Here is a 26,632-nt window from a genome sequence, read left to right on the forward strand (position 1 = left end):
ATACCAAAGACTATTAAATATCAGCAACTTGTTTCATTGACTGAAAGGCTTGGTTTATTCTACAACAGCAAATCTGATACAGGCTTAATCCTGCCGGAGTCTATTCAAACCACCTTAAGCCAAACGGTCAAATTCTAGAATCTGTCTAAATGATGCATGGTACCATGGTGTACAGAGCCATAGAGAGAGAGATTGGGTGTCTCCCAGTGTCTGTTTCAGCATGTGACGTTGTAGCTGAGCACGGACCTCTCTGAGACATTAGACCGTAAGGAGAATTCAAGCAAAAAACACATCCACTTCCACATCATAATCACCCAACTGCACTGAGACAACAGCATGAGGACAACATGTATCTGGGGTGTGAAATAGTGATCCTATTTGGACTTGTCAACCATTGTAATGAGAGTCATTTGTGGTTTCCAAAACCTTGGATTTCTTATTGAATTGTCATCTAACGAACCATGGAAATGAAAGCCATTTCGGGATTCTTAATCCTTTGATTTCCTATTCAATTGCCATCTAACAACACATCAACATAAGTAGTCTACTGAGCACACCACGTTATTTCAACGTGGAAATGTGGGTAATATTTGGTAGAGACGTTGATCAATTGAGATTTCAACCTTTATTCACCTACTCAAAAAGACTGCCAGAAGTTGGTTGAATTCTCAATGTGTTATCACTATGTTTTTAACCATCTGAAAGCCTACAACCAAATTCCAATGGAAAAGCAATGTCTGATTTTTGGTTTAGTTGTCATCTAAATGTGTAATCACTGCACTTTCCACTACATAAAAGCACAACAAAGTTCAAATGGAAATACAATGTCAGATATTTTGTATGTACAACAACTTAATGTGTTATCACAGTGCTTCATCTAATAGCACAACCAAATGACCTGGATTGCAGATGAGATTACATTAAAAGTACATAGTGCAAGTGATCAATGCTGTTCGAGATTCTGTGAAGATCTCCAACCTTTGCATGCAATCTTGAACATGCACGCGTTCCATGATTACATAAAAAGACCATTTATAGTTACAGTAACCTCAAAATGTGGCCATGGATGTGTTATTCACTTGAGGTAACACAGCAGAATATACATCTCCTTCAAATGTTGATATTTGGTTCCGTTGACAACCAAACACAATTCAATTTCCAGTTTGTCTACAAATTAACAATTGATATGTTAGATTCACAACCACAGTTAAATGCACCTTAAATAACGTTTGATTTGATTTAGTCCTATTCTTTAACTTTAAACATATTCATTCTTAACTTGAAGATTCCATTTGAAATCAACCAAAGCTTAAAACCCTATAGGCCTACTGTATATCTACTGTCTGTTTTTAGTTGAACCCTGGATGGAACTGAAACAACAGCTGTTAAAGACTTCGCAAATTCTATAGGCCTAGTATCATTGATGATATACTGTATGGCTTATGAAGTATAGTTACATTTCATTTGCTCTGTTAAACCTACCCTTTGGAATGACTTTGAGAGCAGTGAAACTATTTAGTTATTAACAGATCAGTCAGGTAGTAGTCAATGACTAATATCAAAGTTAAGCAGGGCTATTCTTAGTTAAAACCCAGGATGAGAGACCAACTGGATAGCTGTAGACAGATCACCTCTCCAGTAGGAGGTGCTGAAGACAGATCAACTCTCCAGTAGGAGGTGCTGTAGATAGATCAACTCTCCAGTAGGAGGTGCTGTAGATAGATCAACTCTCCAGTAGGAGGTGCTGTAGACAGATCAACTCTCCAGTAGGAGGTGCTGTAGACAGATCAACTCTCCAGTAGGAGGTGCTGTAGACAGATCAACTCTCCAGTAGGAGGTGCTGTAGACAGATCAACTCTCCAGTAGGAGGTGCTGTAGACAGATCAACTCTCCAGTAGGAGGTGCTGTAGACAGATCAACTCTCCAGTAGGAGGTGCTGTAGACAGATCAACTCTCCAGTAGGAGGTGCTGTAGACAGATCAACTCTCCAGTAGGAGGTGCTGTAGATAGATCAACTCTCCAGTAGGAGGTGCTGAAGACAGATCAACTCTCTAGTAGGAGGTGGTGTAGACAGATCAACTCTCCAGTAGGAGGTGCTGTAGACAGATCAACTCTCCAGTAGGAGGTGCTGAAGACAGATCAACTCTCCAGTAGGAGGTGCTGTAGACAGATCAACTCTCCAGTAGGAGGTGCTGAAGACAGATCAACTCTCCAGTAGGAGGTGCTGTAGATAGATCAACCCTCCAGTAGGAGGTGCTGTAGACAGATCAACTCTCCAGTAGGAGGTGCTGTAGACAGATCAACTCTTCAGTAGGAGGTGCTGTAGACAGATCAACTCTCCAGTAGGAGGTGCTGTAGACAGATCAACTCTCCAGTAGGAGGTGCTGTAGATAGATCAACTCTCCAGTAGGAGGTGCTGAAGACAGATCAACTCTCCAGTAGGAGGTGCTGTAGATAGATCAACTCTCCAGTAGGAGGTGCTGAAGACAGATCAACTCTCCAGTAGGAGGTGCTGTAGAAAGATCAACTCTCCAGTAGGTGGGTGCTGTAGACAGATCAACTCTCCAGCAGGAGGTGCTGTAGATAGATCAACTCTCCAGTAGGAGGTGCTGTAGACAGATCAACTCTCCAGTAGGAGGTGCTGTAGACAGATCAACTCTCCAGTAGGAGGTGCTGTAGATAGATCAACTCTCCAGTAGGAGGTGCTGTAGATAGATCAACTCTCTAGTAGGAGGTGCTGTAGACAGATCACCTCTCCAGTAGGAGGTGCTGTAGACAGATCAACTCTCTAGTAGGAGGTGCTGTAGACAGATCACCTCTCCAGTAGGAGGTGCTGTAGACAGATCAACTCTCCAGTAGGAGGTGCTGAAGACAGATCAACTCTCCAGTAGGAGGTGCTGTAGACAGATCAACTCTCCGTAGGAGGCGCTGTAGACAGATCAACTCTCCAGTAGGAGGTGCTGTAGACAGATCAACTCTCCAGTAGGAGGTGCTGTAGATAGATCAACTCTCCAGTAGGAGGTGCTGTAGAGATAAACTATCCAGTAGGAGGTGCTGAAGACAGATCAACTCTCCAGTAGGAGGTGTTGTAGACAGATCACCTCTCCAGTAGGAGGTGCTGTAGATAGATCAACTCTCCAGTAGGAGGTGCTGTAGACAGATCAACTCTCCAGTAGGAGGTGCTGTAGATAGATCAACTCTCCAGTAGGAGGTGCTGCTCAGCTTAGTTTTTTTTCTGATAGTGGATATAACGTTGAAGATCTGACATTGTTTCAAAGGTACAAATTCAACATATTTTATACAATGTTTGTATATGTTGAAAATTGGTATACATGATGACATAATCCTGTGGTAAAAATACCCCTGAAAATCCAATGTATTTTCCCCGTAAATTCTTTTCGCAAATCCAATGTATTTTCCAGGTCACAAAACGTTAACAAATTACATTGAAACAACATTGATTCAACCAGTGTGTGCCCAGTGGGAGGGTTCTACAGAGCTGTACTGTAGGTCAATGCAACAGCAAGCCCATCAAACTGTGTCAGGCTGTGGGTCAGAAATACCCCCTATAGGTCCCTACGGAGCCCTTATGCTTCTGTACATAACAGCTCACATAACAAAATGTCACACACAACTGCACAACCCAGCCATTCACAACACCATTCCGCACACACACACAGACATGCACACACGCACGCACTCACCTCCACACACACACACAAACTTAAAGCTTGTTGCTGAAAAGAAGGAGGAGGGAGAGAGAAGGCTGTTTAGAGCCAGTAGTGCATGTTTGTGATACCAGCTCCATATAGGCCAGAGCCCAAACAGACATAACGCCCTTCACTCCTCAAACTCACTGAAACACCCTGCTCACACACGTGCACGCACACACACACACACACACACACACACACACCAGAGGAGGCTGGTGGGAGGAGCTATAGGAAGACCGGCTCATTGTAATGGCTTGAATGGAATCAATGGAATGGAATCAAACACATTGATTCCATGTGTTTGGTACCTTTCCATTGATTCCATGTGTTTGGTACCTTTCCATTGATTCCATGTGTTTGATGTGTTTGGTACCTTTCCATTGATTCCATGTGTTTGGTGTGTTTGGTACCTTTCCATTGATTCCATGTGTTTGATGTGTTTGGTACCATTCCATTGACTCAATATGTTTGATGTGTTTGGTACCTTTCCATTGATTCCATGTGTTTGGTACCATTCCATTGATTCCATGTGTTTGATGTGTTTGGTACCTTTCCATTGATTCCATGTGTTTGGTGTGTTTGGTACCATTCCATTGATTCCATGTGTTTGATGTGTTTGGTACCTTTCCATTGATTCCATGTGTTTGGTACCATTCCATTGATTCCATGTGTTTGATGTGTTTGGTACCTTTCCATTGATTCCATGTGTTTGGTACCATTCCATTGATTCCATGTGTTTGATGTGTTTGGTACCTTTCCATTGATTCCATGTGTTTGGTACCATTCCATTGATTCCATGTGTTTGATGTGTTTGGTACCTTTCCATTGATTCCATGTGTTTGGTGTGTTTGGTACCTTTCCATTGATTCCATGTGTTTGATGTGTTTGGTACCATTCCATTGACTCAATATGTTTGATGTGTTTGGTACCTTTCCATTGATTCCATGTGTTTGGTACCATTCCATTGATTCCATGTGTTTGATGTGTTTGGTACCTTTCCATTGATTCCATGTGTTTGGTGTGTTTGGTACCATTCCATTGATTCCATGTGTTTGATGTGTTTGGTACCTTTCCATTGATTCCATGTGTTTGATGTGTTTGGTACCTTTCCATTGATTCCATATGTTTGATGTGTTTGGTACCTTTCCATTGATTCCATGTGTTTGGTACCATCCCATTGATTCCATTCCAGCCATTACAATGAGCCCGTCCTCCTGTAGCTCCTCCCACCACCCTCCTCTGACACACACGGCACAGTAGAACCCGATCCTCATCATTCAGTATGCGTGGAACAGAGCAAAGTGAAAGGAAACATTCACAACCAAGACATCAAGACATTTCTCAAACACAAAGTCACCTTGTGCCCCGCCCCCCCAGCAAAGAAACAGAACCCCCTTATCATTACCTAACAGTATCCCCGTGTCAGAGCCTTAACCATAACCCCTTGTCTAAGCACAGTGCAGAGTCCACCCTCTCTGGTGGAGATACCCACATGCCCCAGCTCTCCCCTCCCCTTATCCTTCCCCCTCTCTCCTTATTCTTCCCCCTCTCCCTTTATCCTTCCTCCCCTCCCCTTATTCTTCCCCCTCTCCCCTTATCCTTCCCCCTCCCCCTTATCCTTCCCCCTCTCCTTACCAGGTGTGAGCGACGGTGAAGCGCCGACGGTGGCGGATCCCCCCCTTGTTGACCATGAGCTTGCGGAAGAAGCGCGGGGAACTGCGGGGGGACAGTTTGGGCGACATGGCGCCCCTCTTCCCCCCCTGGCCAGTGTTCAGCTCCAGGTGCATGTGTTCTTTAAAGGTGCGGATGCATCCAGAGTCAGCGTCTGGAGCACTCAGCTCGTTGGACGACATGCTGATGGACGGATGGGGAGATGCTGTGGACCCCTCTCGATTTCGATATTTCTCTGTCCTTTCTTTCGTTATTTATTTTGCTGTCTCTCGCACAGGCTATGCCATGCATAGGCAGGCAGAGCTGAGGGCTGGAGGGAAGCAGAGGAATTGAGGCTAATACACTAACACACAAATTCCTGCTTCCACAGTGTGCGTGGCTTTGCCTCCGCTCTCGCTCGCTCTCTCTCTCTCTCTCTCTCTGTCTGTCTGTCTGTCTGTCTGTCTGTCTGTCTGTCTGTCTGTCTGTCTGTCTGTCTGTCTGTCTGTCTGTCTGTCTGTCTCTCTCTCTGTCTCTCTCTCCTCAGCTTCAGAGATTAGCAACCTGCAGAGTCAGAGTCCTCTTTCCCTCTATTTTTCTTCTCTCTCTCTCTCTCTCTTTCTCTCTCTCTTGCTCTCCAGTCTTCCTCAGAAGGAAAGGCAGCACAGTTCTCTCTCTCTCTCCCTCTCCCTCTCTCTCCAGTCAGTCTTCCTCAGAGGGCAACTAGTCCTTCTTCTCCAGTCCTGTTCATTAGACACTGGTAGAGGAGTCTTGGTCACAGCAGGGTCATCCTTCCTTCCAGAAAGAAGAATACTGCTCCTGTGCTCTCTACTGTTCTCCCCCCACCTCTCTCTCACTCTTTCTCTTTCACTCTCTCGCTGTCACTCTCACTCTCTCTGTCTCCTGTGGGTCTGCCTGTCGGTGCGTGTCTATAAAGTGCACACCCCAGCAGCCCTCCCTCTCTCCCTCTATCCCTCCCTCTCTCCCTCTATCCCTCCCTCTCTCCCTCTATCCCGCCCTCTCTCCCTCTATCCCTCCCTCTCTCCCTCTATCCCTCCCTCTCTCCCTCCCTCTCTGCCTCTCTCCCTCCCTCCCAGCCTCCCTCTCTGCCTGCCTGCCTCCCTCCCTCCACACTCACAGTCCATTCAGTGTAGAGATCTGCTCTGCTCTTTGCCTCTAATCAACGGCTACCCTCCTCCTGGAGAGGCAGACTCCCTCCTCGTCTATCTGACAGCTACTGTAGTCCATGGCTAGATCCCCCTCACCGCACCAACACACTTACACCCTCTCTCACCCGCACACAGAGAAGGACAGCGGTTTGAGAGGCTATCCGCTCAGCTGGGAGGCAGAGGCACATGCTCCACTGTTCATTCAGAATAAACATGAGGGGCTCAGTGTAAGCATGCAACCCACACCAGGCCACGCCCCCTGAGCTCTGATTGGCTGCTGGTTATTTTGAGGACAGGCAGGCAGACGCAGGGGCAGGTTGCCATGTTTCTTGGTGATGTGGCTGAATTATGATGATCATAATAACGTGACCTTTTGCAGCTCGGAGCAGATCGAGTCCAGAGACAGATTTTTTTTATAGAAAAAAAGGAAACGGATAGGATTCTGTTTCAACCCCCTCTAGTAACAAACTGCCTAGCCTAGTCTGCATAGTGACACATTGACACAGTGCATGAAGGACACACACACACACACACACACACACACACACACACACACACACACACACACACACACACACACACACACACACACACACACACACACACACACACACACACACACACACACACACAATCAGAGAACATTCCATCACAATCTATGTATATCATTGACAATTAGACAGCCATGTAATCATAATTACAGTAGTGTGGAGGAGACTCATCTAACCATGACATTACCCCCCACAGAGACCAGACTACTGAGGGAGAGAGAGAGAGAAAGGGGAGAGGAGAGAGACAGAGAGAGAGAAAGAGAGAGAGAGAGCAAGAGAGGGGAGAGAGAAAGGGGAGAGGAGAGAGAGAGACAGAAAGAGAGAACAAGACAGGGGAAAGAGAGAGCAAGAGAGAGAGAGAGAGCAAGAGAGAGAGAGCAAGAGAGAGAGAGCAAGAGAGAGAGCGAGAGCAAGAGAGGGGGGAGAGAGCAAGAGAGGGGAGAGAGAGCGAGAGAGAGCAAGAGAGTGAGAATACTAGTGATTTAATATGATCTCTATGTGTGGAACCATAGAATGAGGAATTAGAATACTAGTGATGTAATATGATCTCTATGTGTGGAACCATAGAATGAGGAATTAGAATACTAGTGATTTAATATGATCTCTATGTGTGGAACCATAGAATGAGGAATTAGAATACTAGTGATTTAATAGGATTTATATGTGTGGAAGCACCAGAGAGATAGATACAGTTGTTGTATCACTATGGTGGTTCCACCACACAGTCCCAGTCCAAAGTGTTACACTCAGTCTTAAACACCTCTATTGCTGTGTCCTCCTGTTGAGCAAAAGCTATGGGAGATCATAACCCCTAGTGGTTTTGTTGTATCTCTGTGTTCAATCACATATCTCTCACCTTCCCTCTTCTCTCCACCATCCTCTCCCCTCCCTGTTCTTCTCCTGTTGTCTGAAAGCTATGGAAGGCCAAACACCATAACCCTTAGTTTCACCTCTCTGTTTGAAGAGTTTTATTCCAAAACGCTATATATCCATTTGACATTTTGGTAAATTTTCTTTTATTGTTTAAAGAAATTATAGAAGAGATTGGTGTGTTTTCTAACCATCTAATCATCTACAGTGCCTTGCGAAAGTATTCACCCCCCTTGGTATTTTTCCTATTTTGTTGTCTTGCAACCTGGAACTAAAATATATTTTTTGGGGGTTTGTATCATTTGATTTACACAACATGCCTACCACTTTGAAGATGCAAAATATTTTTTATTGTGAAACAAACAAGAAATAAGACAAAAAAACTGAAAACTTGAGCGTGCATAACTATTCACCCCCCCAAAGTCAACACTTTGTAGAGCCACCTTACGCAGAAATTACAGCTGCAAGTCTCTTGGGGTATGTCTCTATAAGCTTGGCACATCTAGCCACTGGGATTTTTGCCCATTCTTCAAGGCAAAACTGCTCCAGCTCCTTCGAGTTGGATTGGTTCCGCTGGTGTACAGCAATCTTTAAGTCATGCCACAGATTCTCAATTGGATTAAAGTCTGGGCTTTGACTAGGCCATTCCAAGACATTTAAATGTTTCCCCATAAACCACTTGAGTGTTGCTTTAACAGTATGCTTAGGGTCATTGTCCTGCTGGAAGGTGAACCTCCGTCTCAGTCTCAAATCTCTGGAAGACTGAAACAGGAATCCCTAAAGAATTTCCCTGCATTTAGCGCCATCCATCATTCCTTCAATTCTGACCAGTTTCCCAGTCCCTGCCGATGAAATACATCCCCACAGCATGACGCTGCCACCGCCATACTTCACTGTGGGGATGTTGTTCTCAGGGTGATGAGAGGTGTTGGGTTTGTGCCAGACATAGCGTTTTCCTTGATGGCCAAAAAGTAACATTTTTGTCTCATCTGACCAGAGTACATTCTTCCATATGTTTGGAAGACGGTCCAGTGTGGCTCAGTTGGTAGAGCATGGTGTTTGCAATGCCAGGATTGTGGGTTCGATTCCCCCGGGGGACCAGTACGGGGAAAAAAATGTATGAAATGTATGCACCCCTTGACAGAGGGGGGTGACCGGTAGACGTGTGTCTTAGAGTTTCTCTTAATGATTAAATAACATTTACTTTCGACGTTGTATGCATTAATGCAAGTGAAAACAGCGTGGGATCGTATCCGTCCTGTTGGTAAAACCGATTAGCTAGCTTTTTCTTCTTTTTTATTCTTACAAATAATAATTCCTCGTTTTGGTTATCCAGTTGATCAGACGTTTTTGTCTTGTTTAATAAATTAAAAAACAGCGTGGGATCGTATCCGTCCTGTCGGTAAAACCGATTAGCTAGCTTTTTCTTCTTTTTTTATTTTTACAAATAATAATTTCTCGTTTTGGTTATCCAGTTGATCAGACGTTTCTGATCAACTGATCGTTTCTGATCAAATGTTTAAAAAGCTCCACTTTTTAAACATGGGCCAGTCCAGGTCTATGTAGATAACATTTTTTTATAATAATTAAATATTAACTTAAGAGCGTCTGCTAAATGACTAAAATGTAAATGTAAAAATGAGTCTCCCACATGCCTTTTGGCTTATTTTTTCTTTAATAACCAATGGCTTTTTTCTGGCCACTCTTCCGTAAAGCCCAGCTCTGTGGAGTGTACGGCTTAAAGTTGTCCTATGGACATATACTTCAATCTCAGCTGTGGAACTTTGCAACTCCTTCAGGGTTATCTTTGGTCTCTTTGTTGCCTCTCTGATTAATGCCCTCCTTGCCTGGTCTGTGAGTTTTGGTGGGCTTTCCCTCTCTTGGCAGGTTTGTTGTGGTGCCATATTCTTTCAATTTTTTAATAATAGATTTAATGGTGCTCCGTGGGATGTTCAAAGTCTCTGATATTTTTTTTATAACCCAACCCTGATTGGTACTTCTCCACAACTTTGTCCCTGACCTGTTTGGAGAGCTCCTTGGTCTTCATGGTGCCGCTTGCTTGGTGGTGCCCCTTGCTTAGTGGTGTTACAGACTCTGGGGCCTTTCAGAACAGGTGTATATATACTGAGATCATGAGACACTTAGATTGCACACAGGTGGACTTTATTTAATTAATTATGTGACTTCTGAAGGTAATTGGTTGCACTAGATCTTATTTAGGGGCTTCATAGCAAAGGGAGTGAATACATATGCACGCACCACTTTTCCGTTTTAAATTTTTTAGAATTTTTTAAAACAAGTTATTTTTTTCATTTCACTTCACCAATTTGGACTATTTTGTGTATGTCCATTACATGAAATCCAAATAAAAAATCTATATAAATTACAGGTTGTAATGCAACAAAATAGGAAAAATGCCAAGGGGGTGAATACTTTTGCAAGGCACTGTAATCATCACTTTCTGGTTTCATTTCATAGACACAAATATTCATGTTTTTTTGCTAAATGCTATATAACCGCCTCACTCTCAGAGAAATAAGTAGTATTTCTAGGTTTTACACAGTCAAATGTAAAAAAAAAAAAACTAAAAAAAAACATTTTGTATAAAGAAATGTACAAATGATACACTTGTGGCACTAAAATGCGATCTGTATGTAAAAAAGTTACATTTGACATTTTAGTCATTTAGCAGAGGATCTTATCTAGAGTGACTTACAGTCAGTGTCTTCATCTTAGCTAGGTGAGGCAACCACATATCACAGTCAAATAAACTGGATACGAACATTCCATTCAAGCTAAACAATGGCAATATAGCTTTTTGCAACACCCATTTTAATACACATCTAAAATCTCTGAATTCAATATTACAGTAATATTTTACAGTAGGGGGAAGCAGGCAGGGGAAGCTTTAGTGAGAGGCTGGGGGCTAGCGAGACTGGGGGATGAGGGGGAAAGGCAATGGGAGCCTACGTGAGATGCTGGGGGTAAAGGGCGAGGAGGCAAGGGTCTCAGAAAGGAGGCAGGGAGGAAGGGGCTGAGGAGAGAGGCAGGGGGCTGAGGAGAGAGGCAGGGGGCTGAGGAGAGAGTCAGGGGGCTGAGGAGAGAGGCAGGGGGCTGAGGAGAGAGGCAGGGGGCTGAGGAGAGGGGCAGGGGGCTGAGGAGAGAGGCAGGGGGCTGAGGAGAGAGGCAGGGGGCTGAGGAGAGAGGCAGGGGGCTGAGGAGAGAGGCAGGGGGCTGAATGAGGGGAGGCTCAGTGAGAGGTCTGGATAGTAGGGAGGTAGGAGGAGGGAGGCTGGGGAGGCATTAAAGGAGAGGTTGGGGGATAGCGAGGCTAGAGGTAGGGAGGCTTTAGTGAAGCTGAGGGATATGACATGAGGTCTTGTGTAACGCAGGGTCTTACATAAAGTCTCTCTCTCCCTTAAAGATGAGTGAACACAGTGAATGAAGACGCCCTGCTCCCCTGGTACAGATACAGCTCTTGCTGTAGAAACACCTAGCTGGCTGTCCATTCATAAAGGAGAGAGAGATAGAAAAAAGAGAAAGAGAGAGAGAGCAAATCATGGGCCTTTACAGATCGAGAAGGAGGGAGGGAGGGAGGGAGGGAGGGAGGGAGGGAGGGAGGGAGGGAGGGAGGGAGGGAGGGAGGGAGAAAGAAAGAAAGAAAGAAAGAAAGAAAGAAAGAAAGAAAGAAAGAAAGAAAGAAAGAAAGAAAGAAAGAAAGAAAGAAAGAAAGAAAGAAAGAAAGAAAGAAAGAAAGAAAGAAAGAAAGAAAGAAAGAAAGAAAGAAAGAAAGAAGAGGGAAAGCAGAATAGAGCCCGGGCTCAGAATAATCCCGCTCTCTGACGTTTTCTGGGAGCTCAGAGATTTTTAGGAGAGCAGACTGTAATTCCATTAAAATAACAACTCAGCTTTAAAGCCTTAAACTGAACCTGACAGATGTTCACCTAGCTTCATAAACCATCTTTATTAGACTCCCAGGCACACACATAGTAACACACGCTATAAAATAACCTGTCACTAGACAAAATGCCTGTTGTAAGTGAGATAGATGAGCAACCTTGACAATGAACCAACCAGATTTACAGGAAGGTACAGTAACAACTCTAAGTACAGTGTTATGCAATTACAATACTGGCACTGTTGAAAGAACAATCACGTTATCATACATAATGGGGCGACTTGCTGTGCTCAAACAATATAGACAGAATTGTCTCTTTGCCTCCTGAGTGGCGCAGCGGTCTAACGTGGTGCACAATTGGCCCAGCGTAGTTCGGGTTAGGGGGAGGGTTTGGATGGCTGGGATGTCCTTGTCCCATCGCACTCTACTGACTGCTGTGGCGCGCTGGGCGCATGCATGCTGATACGGTCGCGAGGTGTACGTGCTTCCTCCGACACATTGGTGTGGCTGGCTTCCGGGTTAAGTGAGCAGTGTGTCAAGAAGCAGTGCATCTTGGCAGGGTCGTGTTTTGGAGGACGCATGGCTCTCGACCCTCGCCTCTCCGGAGTCTGTACGGGAGTTGCAGCGATGAGACAAGACTAACTACCAATTGGATACCATGAAATTGGGGAGAAAAAGGGGTAAAAAGTACCTTGGGAAGAGCCAATGTTGTCTGTATGTAGAAAGTCACCTTGTCGTTTGTGATGATGTCATCTTGATTAGTGTACATCTTGATGACATCTAAGTGTCATCTTGATTAGAGCGTCATTGTCATCACCATCATCTCCCTTCCCTCTCCACTCCTCTCCACCATCATCTCCCTTCCCTCTCCACTCCTCTCCACCATCCTCTCCACCATCATCTCCCTTCCCTCTCCACTCCATCTCCCTTCCCTCTCCACTCCTCTCCACCATCATCTCCCTTCTTTCTCCACTCCTCTCCACCATCCTCTCCACCATCATCTCCCTTATCTCTCCACTCCTCTCCACCATCCTCTCCACCATCCTCTCCACCATCATCTCCCTTCTCTCTCCACTCCTCTCCACCATCCTCTCCACCATCATCTCCCCTCCATCTCCTCTCCTCTCCACCATCATTTCTCCTTTCCTCTCCACCATCATCTCCCCTCCCCTCTCCTCCACAATCTTCTCCCCTACCTCTCCTCTTCAACATCCTCTCTGTCTCCACCACCCTCTCCCCTTTCTCTCCTCCATTCCCCTCTCTCCCCTCTATCCTCACTAAGCACTTCCAGGTCAGGTGGAGGAGTATGTCAACCACTCTATCGAACACACACACACACACACACACACACACACACACACACACAGACACACACACACACACACACACACACACACACCCTGAAAAACCTCAGAGGATGTTGCTAGATGACCAAACACACACACACACACACGCACAGACTCATGCAGACACATACTCAAAAGGGGGCAAGTTTAATTTTCTTAGCCATGGATTAGAGACGCCCACCCAGACCAAAGCGGATTGAAACGGACAGTGGTGTGTCACATTGTACTGCTACAGCACAAAGTACATCCAGCAGAGACACATATTCATCTCATTGGTGTCAGTGGTGCCAAAGCCCAGTCTAATGGTGGATGGCATCAGAGGATGTCTGCTAAGGAGTCAGCCATTACAAGGAGACAAAACACAAAGATAATTCCTTCCCAGAGAGATTGTATTGGAGTAGGCTGTGAAACACAGACACAAGCTTCGTCCCAGCTCTAACAGACATGCACGCTTGCACACACACAAACACTTAAAACTTAAAGAGTGCAGTCTTCGTTAGTGACGCACAAAAACAACAGAGTGATCCACTAATAGCTGACCCATTAAGGCCTGCTGGAATTCTAACTGGGAGTACACGTCTACACTAACACACATCCATTATTTCTCTGCAACGCACACGCACCCCCTGCAACACACACGCACCCTCTGCAACACACACGCTAGAGGTCGACCGATTATGATTTTTTCGACGCCGATACCGATGCCGATTAATGGGGGGGCAAAAAAGCCGATACCGATTAATCGGCCAATTTTATTTATTTATTTATTTATTTGTAATAATGACAATTACAACAATACTGAATGAACACTTATTTTAACTTAATATAATACATCAATACAATCAATTTAACCTCAAATAAATAATGAAACATGTTAAATTTTATTTAAATAATGCAAAAACAAAGTGTTGGAGAAGAAAGTAAAAGTGCAATATGTGCCATGTAAAAAAAGCTAACGTTTAAGTTCCTTGCTCAGAACATGAGAACATGTGAAAGCTGGTGGTTCCTTTTAACATGAGTCTTCAATATTCCCAGGTAAGAAGTTTTAGGTTGTAGTTATTATAGGAATTATAGGACTATTTCTCTCTATACGATTTGTATTTCATATACCTTTGACTATTGGATGTTCTTATAGGCACTTTAGTATTGCCAGTGTAACAGTATAGCTTCAGTCCCTCTCCTCGCTCCTACCTGGGCTCGAACCAGGAACACATCGACAACAGCCACCCTTGAAGTAGCGTTAACCATGTAGAGGAAGGGAAAAAACTACTCCAAGTCTCAGAGCGAGTGACGTTTGAAACGCTATTAGCGCGCACCCGGCTAACTAGCTAGCCATTTCACATGGGTTACACCAGCCTAATCTCGGGAGTTGATAGGCTTGAAGTCATAAACAGCGCAATGTATTGAAAAGGGCTGCTGGCAAAACGAAAGTGCTGCTTGAATGAATGCTAAGGAGCATGCTGGTGCCTACCACCGGTCAGTCAGACTGCTCTAGCAAATCATAGACTTAATTATAACATAATAACACACAGAAACACGAGCCTTATGTCATTAATATGGTAGAATCTGGAAACTATCATCTCGAAAACAAAACGTTATTCCTGTTACATTGCACAACCTTCAGTGTTATGTCATAATTACGTAAAATTCTGACAAATTACCCAAAGTGTTGCATATACCCTGACTGCGTGCAATGAACGCAAAATGACACAATTTCACCTGGTTAATATTGCCTGCTAACCTGGATTTCTTTTAGCTAAATATGCAGTTTTAAAAATATATACTTCTGTGTATTGATTTTAAGAAAGGCATTGATGTTTATGGTTAGGTACAGTCGTGCAACGATTGTGCTTTTTTCACAAATGCGCTTTTGTTAAATCATCCCCGTTTGGCGAAGTCGGCTGTCTTTGTTAGGAAGAAATAGTCTTCACAGTTCGCAATGCGCCAGGTGGCCCAAACTGCTGCATATACCCTGACTCTGTTTGCAAGAGAAGTGACACATTTCATGTTAGCAGGCAATATTAACTAAATATGCAGGTTTAAAAATATATACTAGTGTATTGATTTTAAGAAAGGCATTGATGTTTATGGTTGGAGCAATGTGTACCTAAGCGATTACATGCAACGCAGGACAGGCTAGATAAACTAGTAATATCATCAACCATGTGTAGTTAACTAGTGATTATGATTGATTGATTGTTTTTTATAAGATAAGTTTAATGCTAGCTGGCAACTTACCTTAGCTTCTTACTGCATTCGCGTAACCTCGTGGAGTGCAATGTAAAGCAGGTGGTTAGAGCGTTGGACTAGTTAACCGTAAGGTTGCAAGATTGAATCCCTGAGCAGACAAGGTAAAAATCTGTCGTTCTGCCCCTGAACAAGGCAGTTAACCCACCGTTCCTAGGCCGTCATTGAAAATGAGAATGTGTTCTTAACTGACTTGCCTAGTTAAATAAAGGTCTTAAAAAAAATAAAAAATAAAAATCGGCCAAATCGGCGTCCAAAAATACCGATTTCCGATTGTTATGAAAACTTGAAATCGGCCCTAATTAATCAGCCATTCCGATGAATCGGTCGACCTCTAACACACACCCACTAGCACGCACACCCTGTAGCACGCACACCCTGTAGCACGCACACCCTGTAGCACGCACACCCTGTAACACGCACACCCTGTAACACGCACATCCTGTAACACACACATCCTGTAACACGCACATCCTGTAACACACACACTAGACTATCAGTCTAACAGTCCAAAAATCTATGCTTGATGGACCCTGTGCTCCGACACAATCGTGTCAGCAAGAAAAATAATTGTTTCCCAAAATAACTGTCTCTCAGCTGCTCTCCCCCTGCCCCTCCCTCACAGCCTCTCCCCTCCCCTCCCCTCCCAGCTTCTCTCCTTCCCTCCCAGCCTCTCCTCCCCTCCCAGCCTCTCCTCCCCTCCCAGCTTCTCTCCTCCCCTCCCAGCCTCTCCTACCCTCCCAGCCTCTCCTGTAAATACATTTTGAAAAAGTGTTGTAACAAGACAATGAGAGGGTGGGAAGGGAAGGGGAAGAAAATTATGTAAAGAATGATGTCACACTACAACCCAACACCCCCATATTCACACACACACACACACACACACACACACACACACACACACACACACACACACACACACACACACACACACACACACACACACACACACACACACACACACACACACACACACACACACGCACACACACGCACACAACATGCACACAACATGCACACAACATGCACACAAAGCATCTCAGTACAGCAAACACAGACAAATTAACACACACACACACGCACGCACGCACACACAACCACAGGGTCTGTGGGTGGAGGCTAACACTGCATCTCTTAATTAAACCAGGTCAACAGAATCTAGGCCCAGTATGTGTTCAGAACATCAACATACTATAACATCCTTCAGCTAAGTACCAGTCCTACTCCACTCACAATATACCAGTCTACCAGTCCTACTCCACTCACAATATACCAGTCTACCAGACTACCTGTCTACCAGTCCTACTCCACTCACAATATACCAGTCTACCAGACTACCAGTCTACCAGTCCTACCCCACTCACAATATACCAGTCTACCAGACTACCAGTCTACCAGTCCTACTCCACTCACAATATACCAGTCTACCAGACTACCAGTCTACCAGTCCTACTCTACTCACAATATACCAGTCTACCAGACTACCAATCTACCAGTCCTACTACACTCACAATATACCAGTCTACCAGACTACCAGTCTACCAGACTACCAGTCTACCAGTCCTACTCCACTAACAATATACCAGTCTACCAGACTACCAGTCTACCAGTCTAACAGTCTAACAGTCTACCAGTCAACCAGTCTACCAGTCCAACAATATAACAGTCTCAGTCTACCAGTATCACAGTCTAACAATATAACAGTCTACTAGTCTACCAGTCTCACAGTCTACCAGTCTCACAGTCTACCAGTCTCACAGTCTAACAATATAACAGTCTACCAGTCTAACAGTCTAACAGTCTCACAGTCTACCAGTCTACCAGTCTAACAATATAACAGTCTACAGTTTAACAGTCTAACAATATAACAGTCTACCAGTCTAACAATATAACAGTCTAACAATATAACAGTGTAATAATATAACAGTCTAACAATATAACAGTCTAACAATATAACAGTCTAACAGTCTAACAATATAACAGTCTAACAATATAACAGTCTAACAATATAACAGTCTAATAATATAACAGTCTAACAATATTACAATATAACAGTCTAACAATATAACAGTCTAACAATATAACAGTCTAACAATATAACAGTCTAATAATATAACAGTCTAACAATATAACAGTCTAAAAATATAACAGTCTAATAATATAACAGTCTAACAATATAACAGTCTAACAATATAACAGTCTAATAATATAACAGTCTAACAGTCTAACAATATAACAGTCTAACAATATAACAGTCTAACAATATAACAGTCTAATAATATAACAGTCTAACAATATAACAGTCTAACAATATAACAGTCTAATAATATAACAGTCTAACAATATAACAGTCTAACAATATAACAGTCTAATAATATAACAGTCTAATAATATAACAGTCTAACAATATAACAATATAACAGTCTAACAATATAACAGTCTAACAATATAACAGTCTAATAATATAACAGTCTAATAATATAACAGTCTAATAATATAACAGTCTAACAATATAAGAGTCTAACAATATAACAGTCTAATAATATAACAGTCTAACAATATAACAGTCTAACAATATAAGAGTCTAACAATATAACAGTCTAATAATATAACAGTCTAACAATATAACAGTCTAACAATATAACAGTCTAACAATAGATGTTTCTAACAATATAACAGTCTAACAGTCTAACAATATAACAATCTAACAATATAACAGTCTAACAATATAACAGTCTAATAATATAACAGTCTAATAATATAACAGTCTAACAATATAACAGTCTAATAATATAACAATATAACAGTCTAACAATATAACAGTCTAACAATATAACAGTCTAACAATATAACAGTCTAACAATATAACAGTCTAATAATATAACAGTCTAACAATATAACAGTCTAACAGTCTAACAATTTAACAGTCTAACAATATAACAGTCTAACAATATAACAGTCTAACAATATAACAGTCTAACAATATAACAGTCTAATAATATAACAGTCTAACAATATAAAATACTAATAATATAACATTCTAACAATATAACAATATAACAGTAACAATATAACAGTCGAATAATATAACAGTCTAACAATATAACATTCTAACAATATAACAGTCTAACAATATAACAATATAACAGTCTAATAATATAACAGTCTAACAATATAACAGTCTAACAATATAACAATATAACAGTCTAATAATATAACAGTCTAACAATATAACAGTCTAACAATATAACAGTCTAACAATATAACAGTCTAACAATATTACAATATAATATAACAGTCTAACAATATAACAGTCTAACAATATAACAGTCTAACAATATAACAGTCTAACAGTCTAACAATATAACAGTCTAACAATATAACAGTCTAATAATATAACAGTCTAACAATATAACAGTCTAACAATATAACAGTCTAATAATATAACAGTCTAACAATATAACAATATAACAGTCTAACAATATAACAGTCTAACAATATAACAGTCTAATAATATAACAGTCTAACAATATAACAATATAACAGTCTAACAATATAACAGTCTAATAATATAACAGTCTAACAATATAACAGTCTAACAATATAACAGTCTAATAATATAACAGTCTAACAATATAACAGTCTAACAATATAACAGTCTAACAATATAACAGTCTAACAATATAACAGTCTAACAGTCTAATAATTTAACAGTCTAACAATATAACAGTCTAACAATATAACAGTCTAACAGTCTAACAATATAACAGTCTAACAATATAACAGTCTAATAATATAACAGTCTAACAATATAACAGTCTAACAATATAACAGTCTAACAATATAACAGTCTAACAATATAACAGTCTAACAATATAACAGTCTAATAATATAACAGTCTAACAGTCTAACAATATAACAGTCTAACAATATAACAGTCTAACAATATAACAGTCTAACAATATAACAGTCTAACAATATAACAGTCTAACAGTCTAACAATATAACAGTCTAACAATATAACAGTCTAATAATATAACAGTCTAACAATATAACAGTCTAACAATATAACAGTCTAATAATATAACAGTCTAACAATATAACAGTCTAACAATATAACAGTCTAATAATATAACAGTCTAACAATATTACAATATAACAATATAACAGTCTAATAATATAACAGTCTAACAATATTACAATATAACAATATAACAGTCTAATAATATAACAGTCTAACAATATTACAATATAACAATATAACAGTCTAATAATATAACAGTCTAACAATATAACAGCCCCACTCAACATGCCTCAGATACCTCTTTTGCCCCACCTCCCACACATGCGGTGACCTCACCTAGCATAACTAGTGCATCCCTCAATGCAATCTCTCTCATCATCCCTCAATGCCTGGGCTTACCTCCACTGTACCCGAACCCTACCATACCCCTGTCTGTACATTATGCCCTGAATCTATTCTACCACGCCCAGAAATCTGCTCCTTTTATTCTCTGTCCCCAACGCACTAGACGACCAGTTTGCTAGCCTTTAGCCGTACCCTTATCCTACTCCTCCTCTGTTCCTCTGGAGATGTAGAGGTTAACGCAGGCCCTGTGTGTCCCCAGGCGCTCTCATTTGTTGACTTCTCTAACCGTAAAAGCCTTGGTTTCATGCATGTTTACATCAGAAGCCTCCTCCCTAGGTTTGTTTTACTCACTGCTTTAGCACACTCCACCAACCCTGATGTCCTAGCCGTGTCTGAATCCTGGCTTAGGAAGGCCACCAAAAATGCTGAGATTTCCATCCCCAACTACAACATTTTCCAACATGATAGAACTGCCAAAGGGGGAGGAGTTACAATCTACTGCAGAGATAGCCTGCAGAGTTCTGTCATACTTTCCAGGTCTATGCCCAAACAGTTCGAGCTTCTAATTTTAAAACTGAATCTCTCCAGAAATAAGTCTCTCACTGTTGCCGCCTGTTATAGATCCCGCTCAACTCCCAGCTGTGCCCTGGACACCATATGTGAATTGATTGCCCCCCATCTATCTTCAGAGTTCGTTCTGTTAGGTGACCATAACTGGGATATGCTTAACACCCCGGCCGTCCTACAATCTAAACTAGATGCACTCAATCTCACATAAATCATCAAGGAACCCACCAGGTACAACGCTAAATCCGTAAACATGGGCACCCTCATAGATATTATCCTGACCAACTTGCCCTCCAAATACACCTCTGCTGTTTTCAACCAGGATCTCAGCGATCACTGCCTCATTGCCTGCGTCCGCTATGGGTCCACAGTCAAACGACCACCCCTCATCACTGTCAAATGCTCCCTAAAACACTTCTGCGTGCAGGCCTTTCTAATCAACCTGGCCCGGGTATCCTGAAAGGATATTGACCTCATCCCGTCAGTAGAGGATGCCTGGTCGTTCTTTAAAAGTAATTTCCTCACCATCTTAAAACCTCTTGAGGATACCCTAGGATAGGGGGCACCACAGCGCAAAAAATCGTTCCCATTTTCAACGGCCTACTAATCAAACTCAGAAGCTAGGGCATGCATATACTTATTATATATGGATAGAAAACACCCTAAAGTTTCTAAAACTGTTTGAATGGTGTCTGTGAGTATAACAGAACTCAAATGGCAGTCAAAACCCCGAGACCGATTGAAACAGGAAGTGGAATTCAGAATTGTGGACTCGACTTCTCATCTTTCCCTATAAATCACACCGTTAACCATGGTTCAGTGAGCACTTCCTATTGCTTCCACTAGATGTCGCCAGTCTTTTCACAGTGGTTTGAGCCTTATACAGTCGAAACTCAGTGAATGAGACGCGTTGGAAATTGGTCACAGGGGATGGGCCATCACCATTATGACGCCGGCGGCCATGTCTACCCCCACCTTTGGAAACGGTTTTAAAGGCAATGAAATCATCCCCCCTCGAATCTTATTGGCTCTCTTGGTGTTACAGGCCCTGAAGATTAATGTTTTACAACGTTTGACATGTTTGAACGAACCTACAGGCGGGAGAATCTCATTTTATCCGGAACTTCAGCCCTGCGCTTGGAGAGAGCCATAGGACGCGCTACCAACAGCAGGCTAATGGAACGTGAAGTATGGACTTTTTGACTGAAAATACATCTGTTGTGGACCTGGGATGCTTTCTGATGAAGACAACTAAAGGTAGGCGATTATTGACAATATTATACAAGATGAGATGTGACATGCGATTGTTTCCAAGATGGCGCCGAGCTCTGTATATTAGCTCATTTTCTGAGTATCGCATCTCCTTTTATCGCAAAGTGTGATTACCCAGTAAAGTTAATTTAAAATCTGGTATGACAGGTGTTCTCAAGAGATATTCATCTATAAATGTTAGATTGACAATATAAATTTAAAAAATCGTTATCGGATAGTAATTTAGGGAATTGTAGCATTGTTTACCGGGACGCATTTGAGGGGAAATTATTTAGTCAACGTCAGACGCCGATGTAAAATGCTGTTTTTATATATAAATATGACCTTTATTGAACAAAAGAATGCATGCATTGTATAACATGATGTCCTAGGGGTGCCATCTGATGAAGTTTGTAAAAGGTTAGTGCTGCATTTAGCTGTTTTTTGATTATATGTGATGCAAGTGGTTGGTCGGAAAATGGCTATGAAGCTGCTTTTTACGATGGACTCATCTAACATAATGTAATGATTTGCTTTTCCTGTAAAACCTTTTTGAAATCGGACGACGTGGGTCGATTCAGGAGAGGTGTATCTATAAAAAAATGTATATATATAAAAAAAAAAAAATTGTAATTATGATTTTTTTTTAATGCTAATTGGCGATATGATTTTTCGCTGGATTTTGATCCCGCTGACGGGATGAGACGCTGGAGAGGATAAATAAGCATGTCCCTTTTAAAAAATGTGGAACTAAGAACAGATATAGCCCTTGGTTCACTCCAGACCTGACTGCCTTCGACCAGCACAAAAACATCCTGTGGCGTACTGCACTAGCATCAAATAGTCCCTGCGATATGCAACTTTTCAGGGAAGTCAGGAACCAATACACACAGTCAGTTAGGAAAGCAAAGGCTAGCTTTTTCAAACAGAAATTTGCATCCTGTAGCTCTAACTCCAAAACGTTCTGGGACACTGTAAAGTCCATGGAGGGTAAGAGCACCTCCTCCCAGCTGCCCACTGCACTGAAGCTAGGTAACACTGTCACCACCGATAAATCCACGATAACTGAGAATTTCAAGAAGGAATTTCTCTATGGCTGGCCATGCTTTCCTCCTGGCTACCCCAACCCTGGCCAACAGATCCGCACCCCCCACAGCAACTTTCCCAAGCCTCCCCAGCTTCTCCTTCACCCAAATCCAGATAGCAAATGTTCTGAAAGATCTGCAAAACCTGGACCCATACAAAACAGCTGGGCTAGACAATCTGGACCCTCTCTTTCTAAAATTATCCTCCGCCATTGTTGCAACCCCTATTACTGGTCTGTTCAACCTCTCTTTCGTATCGTCCGAGATTCCTTAAGCCTGGAAAGCTGCCGCGGTCATCCCCCTTTTCAAAGGGGGAGATACTCTAGACCCAAACTGTTACAGACCTATATCCATCCTGCCCTGCCTTTCTAAAGTCTTCGAAAGCCAAGTTAACAAACAGATCACTGATCATTTAGAATCCCACCATACCTTCTCCGCTGTGCAATCCGGTTTCTGAGCTGGTCACGGGTGCACCTCAGCCACGCTCAAGGTACTAAACGATATCATAACCGCCATCAATAAAAGACAGTACTGTGCAGCCGTCTTCATCGACCTGGCCAAGGCTTTCGACTCTGTCAATCACCACATTCTTATTAGCAGACTCAACAACCTTGGTTTCTCAAATGACTGCATTGCCTGGTTCACCAAGTACTTCTCAGATAGAGTTCAGTGTGTCAAATTGGAGGGCTTGTTGTCCGGACCTCTGGCAGTCTCTATGGGGTTACCACAGGGTTCAATTCTCGGGCCGACTCTTTTCTCTGTATATATATCAATGATGTTGCTCTTGCTGCGGGTGATTCCTTGACCCACCTCTATCGAGACAACACCATTCTGTATACTTCTGGCCCTTTTTTGAACACTGTGTTAACAAACGTCCAAATGAGCTTCAATGCAATACAACTCTCCTTCCATGGCCTTCAACTGCTCTTAAGCGCTAGGAAACTAAATGCATGCTCTTCAACCGATCGCTGCCCACACCCGCCGCCCGACTAGCATCACTACTCTGGACGGTCCTGACTTAGAATATGTGGACAACTACAAATACCTAGGTGTCTGGCTGGACTGTAAACTCTCCTTCCAGACTCATATTAAGCATCTCCAATACAAAATTAAATCTAGCATCGGCTTCCTATTTCGCAACAAAGCCTCCTTCACTTACACTGCCAAACATACCCTCGTAAAACTGACTATCCTACCGATCCTCCACTTCGGCGATGTAATTTACAAAATGGCCTCCAACACTCTACTCAGCAAATTGGATGCAGTCTATCACAGTGCCATCCGTTTTGTCACCAAAGCCCCTTATACCACCCACCACTGCGACCTGTATGCTCTCGTTGGCTGGCCCTCGCTACATATTCGTCGCCAGACCCACTGGCTCCAGGTCATCTATAAGTCTTTGCTAGATAAAGCTCCGCTAGATAAAGCTCCGCTCACTGGTCACCATAACAACACCCACCCGTTGCATGCGCTCCAGCAGGTATATCTCATTGATCATCCCCAAAGCCAACACCCACTTTGGCCGCCTTTCCTTCCAGTTCTCTACTGCCAATGACTGGAACAAATTGCAAAAATTGCTGAAGTTGGAGACTTATATCTCCCTCGCTAACTTTAAGCATCAGCTATCTGAGCAGCTTACTGATCGCTGCAGCTGTACACAGCCCATCGGTAAATAGCCCACCCAAGTACCTACCTCATCCCCATATTGTTTTTTCATTTACTTTTTTGCTCTTTTGCACACCAGTATTTCACATCATCATCTGCACATCTATCACTTCAGTGTTAATTTGCTAAATTGTAATTACTTCGCTACTATTGCCTATTTATTGCCTTACCTCCTTACTCCATTTGCACACACTGTATATAGATTTTTATATTGTGTTATTGACTGTACTTTTGTTTATCCTATGTGTAACTCTGTTGTTTTTTGTCACACTGCTTTGCTTTATGTTGGCCAGGTCGCAGTCGTAAATGAGAACTTGTTCTCAACTGGCCTACCTGGTTAAATAAAGGTGAGAATTGAAAAAAATATTTATAATTTAAATAACAGTCTGACAGTCTAACACACCAGCTATACTGGCTGGTTAACTGGTTTAGGTTTGATCAAGATATGCAAATCAATATTGTTAGTAGCCCTCATATTAAAACTCTGTGTGTGTGTGTGTGTGTGTGTGTGTGTGTGTGTGTGTGTGTGTGTGTGTGTGTGTGTGTGTGTGTGTGTGTATGCATCTATGTATGCATAAGAAGAGATATTCCACAGAAAGATGCTCGCTAACTCGTATGACCTTGTTCAATAGAGAATAAGTCTGACATCACAATAAACAGTACAGATGTAATTCACATTAACACCGCCCTCTTCTGGTAGAATGTGGGAAAGCATGCTTCGTATCCCAATCACACATTCAATAATGTTTATTCCAAATGAAAATCCTCAAAGTTTATTCAAATGATCTGAATAAAGCACATTCAACACTAAATACCAGGTCATATATGCCACGACCTGGTAATTTTCCAGGCAACATGCCAAATCAGCTGACTTTCAGTGTCCTCTTGTCTGAGTGGATAGGCCCACAACACCTTACTACAGGAGACAAGTTTACACAACAGCAAAGTACAGGAAACTCTAGCATACACTCTCTGGGTAGACTGGGCGCTAAACTACTCTCTGGGTAGACTGGGCGCTAAACTTCTCTCTGGGTAGACTGGGCACTAAACTACTCTCTGGGTAGACTGGGTGCTAAACTACTCTCTGGGTAGACTGGGTACTAAACTACTCTCTGGGTAGACTGGGTACTAAACTACTCTCTGGGTAGACTGGGTGCTAAACTACTCTCTGGGTAGACTGGGTACTAAACTACTCTCTGGGTAGACTGGGTGCTAAACTACTCTCTGGGTAGACTGGGTACTAAACTACTCTCTGGGTAGACTGGGTACTAAACTACTCTCTGGGTAGACTGGGTGCTAAACTACTCTCTGGGTAGACTGGGTGCTAAACTACTCTCTGGGTAGACTGGGTGCTAAACTACTCTCTGGGTAGACTGGGTGCTAAACTACTCTCTGGGTAGACTGGGTGCTAAACTACTCTCTGGGTAGACTGGGTGCTAAACTACTCTCTGGGTAGACTGGGTGCTAAACTACTCTCTGGGTAGACTGGGTGCTAAACTACTCTCTGGGTAGACTGGGCGCTAAACTACTCTCTGGGTAGACTGGGTGCTAAACTACTCTCTGGGTAGACTGGGTACTAAACTACTCTCTGGGTAGACTGGGTACTAAACTACTCTCTGGGTAGACTGGGTACTAAACTACTCTCTGGGTAGACTGGGTACTAAACTACTCTCTGGGTAGACTGGGCGCTAAACTACTCTCTGGGTAGACTGGGTACTAAACTACTCTCTGGGTAGACTGGGTACTAAACTACTCACTGGGTAGACTGGGTACTAAACTACTCTCTGGGTAGACTGGGTACTAAACTACTCTCTGGGTAGACTGGGTACTAAACTGTTCCTGAAATGTAGTGTGCTCTTTAGGAACCTCCTGTCTCAGTGTTCAAGCAGTAACCACCGTACCATGGAAACTTATCAAATAATACTGGGCAAACTGCTGTAGAGGAAGTTCAGTCTGACTCTGAGCTCATTGTTAGAGCTAGAAAACAGTAGATCCCACACCTGCTCCAGGGAAAGACTCAAGCATAGTGTGTGTCCACACACACCCTGCTTGCTTGCAAGGCTTGCAGGGGTGTGCACACACACACACACACACACACGACACAGACCACACATCCACGCACACAGGGACACACACAATGAACCAGAGCCTGGAGTCCAGGAGTGTCAAATCCAGATAAGAATTCAGTTAACGAGCTAATCAAAGCTAATTAAGTCAGCTGTGTGTGTGTGTGTGTGTACGTGTGTGTCCC

General features: G+C 42.6%; 1 protein-coding gene across 3 annotated transcripts in view; it reads right to left on the reverse strand.

Moving 5' to 3' along the window:
- Window positions 1-26,632, reverse strand: part of pde4ba (phosphodiesterase 4B, cAMP-specific a) — a 336,700-nt gene that overhangs the window by 202,823 nt on the left and 107,245 nt on the right. The window contains exon 1 of one of the 3 annotated variants that reach the window (XM_014123404.2): window positions 5,349-6,244. The exons of the other annotated variants lie outside the window; for them this stretch is intronic. Within the exon in view, the coding sequence (XP_013978879.1) occupies window positions 5,349-5,566 (218 nt within the window). The 5' untranslated portion in view covers window positions 5,567-6,244. Of the gene's footprint in view, window positions 1-5,348; window positions 6,245-26,632 lie in introns of those variants that run through there. 3 annotated transcript variants of the gene reach the window in all.

The sequence above is a fragment of the Salmo salar genome, chromosome ssa10, assembly GCF_905237065.1.
Source record: "Salmo salar chromosome ssa10, Ssal_v3.1, whole genome shotgun sequence".
Lineage (NCBI taxonomy): Eukaryota > Metazoa > Chordata > Actinopteri > Salmoniformes > Salmonidae > Salmo > Salmo salar.